The sequence below is a fragment of the Candoia aspera genome, chromosome 1, assembly GCF_035149785.1.
Source record: "Candoia aspera isolate rCanAsp1 chromosome 1, rCanAsp1.hap2, whole genome shotgun sequence".
Classification (NCBI taxonomy): Eukaryota; Metazoa; Chordata; class Lepidosauria; order Squamata; family Boidae; genus Candoia; species Candoia aspera.
In genome coordinates this window covers 53,771,182-53,780,440 of record NC_086153.1, presented here as the reverse complement: position 1 = coordinate 53,780,440, position 9,259 = coordinate 53,771,182, and the positions used below count along the sequence as shown (strand labels likewise).

General features: G+C 36.9%; 1 protein-coding gene across 2 annotated transcripts in view; it reads left to right on the top strand.

Annotated features, from left to right (window-relative positions):
• Positions 1–1,041: 1,041 nt before the first annotated feature.
• The window catches only part of TMEM63A (transmembrane protein 63A), a 51,040-nt gene continuing 42,822 nt past the window's right edge, over positions 1,042–9,259 (top strand). Inside the window, exons 1-4 of one of the 2 annotated variants that reach the window (XM_063304232.1) lie at positions 1,042–1,233; positions 1,778–1,851; positions 5,074–5,128; positions 7,977–8,014. In XM_063304232.1, the coding sequence (XP_063160302.1) occupies positions 1,048–1,233; positions 1,778–1,851; positions 5,074–5,128; positions 7,977–8,014 (353 nt within the window). In that variant the 5' untranslated portion in view covers positions 1,042–1,047. Of the gene's footprint in view, positions 1,234–1,777; positions 1,852–5,073; positions 5,129–7,545; positions 7,627–7,976; positions 8,015–9,259 lie in introns of those variants that run through there. The other variant, XM_063304242.1, reaches the window with a different exon arrangement.

The following is a 9,259-nucleotide window of genomic DNA, read 5'->3' as shown; positions in this document are numbered from 1 at the left end:
CACAGAGAGAGACCACTTGTGGGGTAGGCAGAAGCTATTGGGAGTAAGTCCCCCAGATATCCTGGTCCTGAGCCATAAAGGACTTTAAATGTGACAACCAGGACGTTGCATTATACCAAAGAGCCAATTGGCAATCAATACAGCACTCAAAGTAGTAGTGCTATATGGGCAAACTAAAATGTACCTTTCAAGTCTCTGCATTCTGGACCAGATGTAGATTCTGAATGCTTTCCAAGGGTAGTACCACATAGATTATGTTGCAGTAGTCCTGTCAGGTGATGACAAAGGCCTAAGTGACTGGGAGTAGAGCCTCCTGTTCCAAGAGGGGTCATAACTAGCACATAAAATGAAGCTGGGTGAAGGCTCTTCTGGCCACAGCTGCTACCTGCTCATCAAACATAATGCTCAAATTTTTAAGTGGACCAGTCTTTTTCTGGAAGTGGTCTTTCTCTTACAGCTTTAAAGACAATTGGATACTTGTAGGTGGTTGGAAATGAGCAAGTTTTTTCCATGCTTGAAGGACTATGGAGACTGACTACCAATAGGCAAAAGCTATTATGTCAAAATGTTTAGCACTTCAGTTCAATAGATTAGGTAGTTCCATCATCTAGATGTCAGAAAGTACACTGGATTAAAGCTGTAGGGCTGTATAGCTAAAACATAGAGATTGACTTATCCAGCCTCTCTCATCATGAATGCTAGGTATCTTTGAAAATATTAAAAGTAAAATAAGAGGGTCTGTACTTGTGCCTTCTTTCAATAATAATTTCTTATTCTTTATGTATTTGTCCACAGACAGATTAGGATTCACATGCAGAAATCTAGTATTAAAATATTTTGCCATGATGTAGGATGTTTATGTTTGGATCTGCTAAATGTTTTTTTAAATACATAATGGGAACTAGTAGTTGTTTTAAGTTTTGTTTATGGTTAAATAGCTTTTGCTCAAGGTAATCTTGTTTTCTTTTCCCTGAACTGTATAATCTGTAAAATGTATTTTTTTCCTGCTCTATCTGCTTTACAATTTCTTTTTCAAAGTAGGACAACATGATTCCATTTCTGACTTTCGATGTTGGACATTCACGTCTGGTTAACTTTTTAAATAGAAGAAATGATAATTACTCTCCAAATGGGACCTACTGTTACAGCTCTGCACGAGGAAGTACTGTACTTCAAGGAGTGACATTTGGTGGGGTCCCTACTGTCCTGCTGCTTGATGTAACTTGCTTTTTGGTAGGTTTGTTTCTATTTTTTGTAGCTGGCTGATTTTTTTTCTTCCACATTGTTGTCTCATGGCAATTTGAAAAGTGAATAAGCAGTTCATTTCATTTAGCTGAAATATATCTAGCTTTGATGAAGAAGGGCTGCAATATTCCCCTCTTCCTGCTTTGCTAGAAGACTGTGCTGGAAAATAGGGTTTGCCATGTTGGTAGCAATTCTACTTAATTCTCTTGAATCTGAAAACATCCACTGTGGTATCTGCCAAGCTAAAGGTAGCATCTGTTTGTTTGATTTTTTTTCTAACGTCATTTAATACTATTCATGTATTTATTATATAATTATACGTCCAGCAACTATAGTATTACATAAGGGCATTCTTTCACCCTTTAATGCATTTTCATTACCAAATATTAGGCTACCTTGTGTTGGTGTTCTACTTGATCTTGAAGCTTTTCTATTGTCTAAACTAAAAATGGGTTAACATGAAGTGGAGAAAACTTATAATTCAACATAAATATTAAACCTTTGATTGATACTCCTTTTATTTACTTCCTAGATGTTGATGTTGATATTTTCCTTTATTAGAAGAAGATTTTGGGATTATGGTCGCATTGCATTAGTATCAGAAAGGTAAAAATAAGATGTTGGTGCCTTATATCCTGGTGGGTGCTATAGGACATAATGATAATACTTTTTGACTGTGTAGAATTTGATCAGGTACCATAAAAAAGTTTTAGTTATTATGAATATATCAGTATTAATGAAAACAAATTTATCCCTGCTGAAGCTTTTACTAAAGAATTAAGCTTGGAGGGAAGGTTAATATGCTCATAACTGGAAGGAGTCTTGTGTATCTTGTCATATCACTCTCTCTCAGTCCAACTCAACTCACAGGTTGTTGTTGTGGGGAAAATAGGAGGAGGAACAAGTATTTGGTATGTTCATCACCTTGAGTTATTTATAAAAATAATAAAGGCGGGATCTAAAATAAAATAAATAATGATGATTGATAGTCCTTATTTATTATTGCAAGGTGTGTTGGGATAAAGAAAAAGAAGGAATATACAGGAATGAATCAAAATAAATTGTGTCATTCAGAAAGATAGGCCATGTGGAACCTGTAAGTGCTGTAATGCTCATAACCCCTCAGTGGTGCCTGCTGACATTTAAAATGAAATAAAATACTATTTTTAAAAATTTGGGCAAAATGTGAGCCAAATTTCTAAAGATTATGTTCTCACATGTTTTCTCATTAATGGGTGTGGGTGTGTATGAATTTTGATTATAATAGTAAACTCTGATATAAACTTTAAAAAAGAATAGAAGAAATAAAAAGTGCACGAAAAAAGAGAGTAAGAGGAAAGTAAGAATATAATAAAGGGAAAAGAAATATATAAAGAAGTGACTTCCAACATTCATCAGAAGTATAAACAAATTTGATGACTCTTCACCCCCTTTAGGGGACGCGGTGGCGCTGCGGGTTAAACCGCTGAGCTGCCAATCGGAAGGTTGGCGGTTCGAAACCGCGCGGCGGGGTGAGCTCCCATTGCTAGTCCCAGCTCCTGCTCACCTAGCAGTTCGAAAACATGCAAATGTGAGTAGATCAATAGGTACCGCTTTGGCGGGAAGGTAACGGCGTTCCGTGTCGTCATGCTGGCCACATGACCCGGAAGTGTCTACGGACAACGCCGGCTCTAAGGCTTAGAAACAGAGATGAGCACCGCCCCCTAGAGTCGGACACGACTGGACTTTACGTCAAGGGAAACCTTTACCTTTACCTTTACCTCACCCCCTTTAAAGTTACAAACATTCATTCTTCAACCCATATACCATCTCTTATCTATAAACAAATCCATCATCTTTTCAGTCCTGATGTCAGCAGAAAGTCCATGAAGGGTTGCCAAAAGTAACAACATATCTTGTTTTAACCTTGATCAAATGAACCAACTTTATATTCTTTCCTTTTACTTCTAACAGTCTTAATCTTTAGTTCATTCAAATATTGTTGTAGGATTTGATTTTTCTTTATATCTTCTTTGTCCCATCACAGAGAATTTGTCGGGAATGGACCACGAAACGACACTGAGTCAGTGTATTCCAACTCTAGTTCTTTATTGTTTACATTGAATAGACAGAATCTTGCCAGACTAAAGCTATCCTAACTAACCTAAGGGGAAATAACCTAAGTGACTAGGGTGGGGCTACTTTAACTTTCTTTGTCTCTCTTCCAAGGCGTTTCAAACTACGAGTCCTCTTATCTCCCTGGAATGTGTTCTCTCCTTCCTGAGAACCAGCGGCAGCCTTGAAATCCATCACAGAATTCTGCAAGGTCTTAACAAGCCTCTTTTGTAAATCCAATAGGGAAAACTTATCCAGGTCACTCTCTTGGTTTATCATTTGTATTTCCCTTTTAAATTTTAAAACCTCAGCCAGTTTCTTTTGTAGATCCAGTGAAACATCCTCTTCTGAGTCATTCCCTTGGCCTGTCAGTTGTAAAGCCTCTTTTGTACCATCTCTATCTTGTTAGATAAAATGGTTCTGCATCTGTCATTCTTCAGTAACATCTTTTGGACATACTGTAGTCTATCCATAGAAGCAAACATCATTACTGACATTGATGATATTGTGGCTACTATTTTCTGATTCCATTCTTCAAAAGTCTCCTTGGATATTTTCACTGTTATAAGGTTTTGTAACATTTTACAGGCTTGTAAATTTTTCCTCTATCTAAAAACTTTCCCTCTAGTGTCCAGATTTTGAAATCATGACATTCTTATTTTTGTTATGTCTTATATAAATCAAAACAGAATCTATTTCCCATGAGAAGCTGTTTATTCTTTATAATTAACTCCAAAATCTTATTGTAAAAGTTTCAATATTTCAATTTTATCTGGACCCTTAGCTTGTTTGTGACTTTCTAAGATCAAAATCTTGTTTAGCTTTTTGCTGTTTATTTCAGATTCTTTAAATTCTTAAGCTTATGATTAAAATTTTCTTTCATTCAGGATTGAAGGCAGATTCACCCAGATTTCAAACTTGTCATTCCAAAGGTCTCTAATAGCTTAGAAGTAGTTAATGAGCAATTTCTGAAAGTAATTAGAAAGTGAGGTTTGCAAACTTAGTGTCCTTTAAAACTGCTGTGGTTGTGAGCAAGATGGCTAATCCCGTTGTCTCCCAGTGCGGAAAACCGCTGTCCTATTGTCCCTTGCAAGGAGCAGCCATCCAGAGCACATGTGGGCAATCTCTCATCTTCTCCTTGACTGGAGAGGTTCCAAGAAACTGGTCTACTCACCGGTTCCTTGGTCTTTGCCACGATCGTTGGCTCTGCTTTTGCAGTGCCATCATCAGCTTGCCGTATCTCTTCCAGGAGACTGTTCTTTTTATTAATGCTTTTGAAGCTTTTTTTTTAAATAATTCATTTGTTCATTTATTATTTTTTAAAAAATAAATAGGCATCTATTTCATTGCACGCAATCATGCAGCAGTGCCCGCTGCCTAAAAAGCTTTAACCTCTGCTATAGAGCATATTTGGCATGGGAAGGGTCTGAAACAAGAAGGGATGGTCCACTTCCTAGATCTCTTAAGGCTAACAAGTAAGAGGAATTTGAGAAATGATACAGAGATAAATAATTTTGAAATCTTACTCTGGTGCTTTCATGTACTGGAGTACCTGTATATGCTGCTTATTTTTGTCTTTTTCTGAGTCTTAGCATGTTTTATTATAAACATAATTTTTCACTTCAGCTGTTTTTGTAACTGAATGTCTTTTTAAATAAGTATTTGAAGTTTTCAGCAACTATTAGTATAAAATTCTAACATTGAAGTCCTTGTTTTGTTTTCTACTGAATCCAGGGTTCATGAATTATCCGAGTCGTCCTCCATTATTGAAGAACCTGATTCTAATGAGGTCAGTTGCCTATTGGATTAAGCATATCATATTTTACTATCCATGAAATAATACCACTTAGTATTCTTAAAAATATTTTAAAATGTGATGTTATATTTTTGTAGCTCCCATCTTCTTCCAATACTTTATAGACTATCTTGCAGTAATAGGGTGCTTTTCTTTAAACCTTAATATTTTACCAATAGGGAATCAGTGTGGTAAAGAAATGTCATTGTACAGTTATGTAGTACTTTAACATATACAGGACTCACTATTTTAGGAATGGAGCATCTAGAGTGTTCTGTTTGTTCTCTGAATCACACTGAGCCTCCTTTGGTGTGAGAACGACTTATTCACTCAGATTACAGATTCATCTAACAGAGTGGAAGGCACTGATGGCAGACTCCTGCAATGTGGACTATTTTCTTAATGTCCAATTTTTTTTCATCTGATTATTTTTGACCATCAAGAAACATTAGAACCCTAATCTCTCCATGTTCCCATAGTATTTGGAATGGATTGGCTTCAGATTAACAACACATAGATTCTTTCTTTGCAGGGCCTAAAGTTCCCTTTTTCTCCCCCTCAAACGTCAGCAGAACATTGGCCCTGTTTTGCCAGCTAAATTCTCTGATTATGCTGATGTTTTGGGGGAACAGGATGAATTCTACCACTGGCTTCAACTGATAAGACTCTGGCAGCCAGAAGGCATACTTCCAATAGCAAATTTGTACATAGCAGCCCTGTTAGGTGCAGGCTCGGATGATAGATGACCTTCAGGATAACCCCTCCTGATTCATCCTGTCCCTTTTCCTGGGAATGAAGAGAAGTGCACTACAACATATTTTTCCTTCCGCAAAGGAAGTGATGTTGAAACTCTGCCATTACTGCAAGCCAGTTGTACAAATTGGCTTATGTAAGACTACCCACCTTCTGATTAGAGACTTTTGGTAGCTTGTGACCAACTAGGTGTCAAAGCCTGAGTGTCTTCTTGTCATACCAACCACTGTGTCAAGCCTTTAACAGCCAAACTAGCCAGTCTGTTGCACTCCCTTTCCTCCCATCTGGGGTCCTGGGACATGGTTTCATTGGACTTGATTATTGACCTACCACCTGCCACAGGTCTGAATGCTATACTGGTTTTCATTGACCTTTTCCTGAAAGGTCTTTCTGCACCAGAGGCTGCTAATTTATTGCTCATGATTTCCAGTACTGAGGCATGCCCAGACTTATTTCAGATAGAGTTATTCAATTCACAGCCCATGCTTGAAGAGCTCTTTTTTAACTTTTCTTTTTCAGCACATCATCCATAGTCTGATGATGATTCAGAGAGGATAAATGCTACCATTGAGCAATATCTTTGCTGTAATGTGACCTATCAACAAAACAAGTGGCCTAACCTATGGTAGAGTTTGCATATAATAGCTCAGCTTATTCTTTCATTTTCATTTCAAGCATCTTATGGTTACCATCCATGCCTATTCCCAGACTCTGCCATACACTCTTTTGTGGAGTCCTTGGTGCTCTCTGAGCCTTGTTGTTTTCTTGCAGACGTTTCATTGCCAGACTAGGCAACATCTTCAGTGCAAAGAGGGAGTGGGCCTTGCTCTCAGTTTATATACTGTGGCTTGCCCTGCTTGTGTTGGTAGGGGTGTTGTTCTCTCCTTGGGAGTTCTTTGATTGGGCTGTTGTTTGCTGCTTGGTTGATTGCCTGAGTTAATAGTTCCTTGATTAAGGTGTATTGTGCTGTTTGATGGTTCATCTGGTGTTAATCCTAGTGTTGATTTTTGCATATCTGGGTGTTGATTGCTGGCAAGGGAGTGTCCTGGTCTTTTGGCTTTTCTATTGTCTCTTTTGAATGGTATGTAAATGTTATTTACCTCTGTGTGTCTGTTGATGGCTGCTTTGTCTGAGTGCCAGGCTTCCAGGAAAGGAGAACAGCTGTTTGAGGAAATGGGATTATCCGTGCAGCTTCCATCTGGCAACTTCTCTTAAATATTGTGGCAGTTAAGAATGATACAGGAACACTCCTTGGATGTGCTCCTGAATGGTCACAGAAGACAGAATCAAATTACTGTTAGGGATCCTTGGTGCCACCAATTCATAGAGTTTGTTTTTTGAGTTACCTCATACCTGCTTGGATTAATTCAGCCCCTTTGCTTGAGAAATGCAGAATTTAAATTGCCTATCCTTGGCTTCTCCCTGCAGAATAAATAGAAGTCTAGAATAATATTTATAAAATTACCATGTTCCCTCAATATTTTTTAGACATTTCAAGCCACACTAAATACCCATTGTAACAACTTGATTGACATTATTAGGAGTTCTGGCTCCAACCCAGAATTATCTGTTCTTGAATAGTAAAATTACTAATATATATATGTTTAAGAAAGGGTCTTCTCTGAATTCAATTTACAAGGGAACTCATATGTAGCGCCATCTCATCTGTCTCTTGACTGTGGTCAGCATGTTATCTTTGTGCATTATACTTCCGGTAAATCTATCACGTGACTTACTTGGTAAGAAATGTTTTTATAATTTGGAATGCATATGTGGAAAACAGCAATGGCTTAGTGTAGAAGTGGTATATCTGTAACTTGGAGTGTTCTCTGTCACCCAGAGTGCCTTGAAGATCGAGCTTTATGACTAGAGCCAGGGCCTTCTGTCTTTGGAATACATTCCCCACTGAAGCATGATTTGCTCCAATATGCTGTCATTTCAGCAGCAGTTTTTCAGAGGGCATACGCAGTTCTAGCTGGAAAGAGGAAGTGAGAGCCACATTTTGCAATGGGACCTCTGCTAATAATTCCATCTAAAAGACTGGTTTATTTTCAGAATAAATGTTCCATAAATATTTGTTTATTTCTAGGGGTTTTGTTCTTGGATGATCTTTGCTTTTCGCATGCAGTGAGTATGCACTAAAGTGATCTGAATGTTTTGCTTAATATTGTTAAGAAAATGAAAAACTATTTGTATTTTTCTCTATTACATTGTCCTGTTCACTGATTTTTTATGCATTAATGTTAAGGTAAACCTTATACATTCAGTAAATAAGAACTGTAACTATTAAACTGTATTAAAAAACCATATTGCTATTCATACTGTTGCTCATACAGTTTTGGTGCTAATTTTAAAAGTACTGTATTTTAGACTGGTTTTTCCCTTAAAAATATGATTCCTCTCACTTGAGAAAATTACTTATCATAATTATTGATCCAGTAATATACATACACTAGATTACTTGACTAAAATAAAACTTAGGTGGGGCTTTGTATTTTGTAGCAAAAAGTGCTGTCTCATGGTTGAGTGCTTTGGTTAATATTCTTATACAGAAATGCAATCTGTATCCAGGACTTTTTGTATAATTTCTGAATCAGCTGGAAATTAAGATGAAACTGCTCTAACAATTTTTCTGTGATCAATATTGCTGCATTTTGCATTAAGGAAAAATAACTATTAAAAATGCTGTATTTTAAAATTTTGGTGACATTTCTGTTTTTATAGCATCCAATACAGTTTTTGGAATTTGCAGGATAAAGCCTAATCTTTCTATTAGCTGGTTCAGTTTTAAGTAGGAATTTTATTTTACTTCTGCATGTGAGATCACTTTAACCTAGAACAGCATTTTAAGACGCCTTTCATTTTCTATGGAATAATGGAGGACAATCAGGCATAATTAAAAAAAAACAGGAGCAGAGTAGGCTCATCTTTTAGATGCACTTTTACTTGCACCTTTTTATAGACTTGGTTATTAATTTTTATGTGATGCAGTAGTACTACTTCGAGTCTCTTAAAAGATTTATAATTACAGTTTGAGGGAAACAACGCTGCAGTTTTAAACAAGGAACACTCAGAAGTAAAGACCACAATATTTAAAACTTCTGGCACGTAGGAGAAAAGTCTATTGGAATAACATGGTATTTAGAGAAAAATTGATGGAGGGGGGATCTATTGCATTCTTGGGACAAACCATTCCATAAACTGAATACAGCTGTTATTAATACCTTTTCTGTCAGACATGCTTCTAACTAGCTGGGACACAGAAGGAGTGTAGAGTAGAAGCTTGCTAAAATAAGGGTGTAAGTCATTATAACTTCAGAGGCAATAATTTCAATAGTATCTGACTGATCATTTTTAATGTTCTGTTATTTT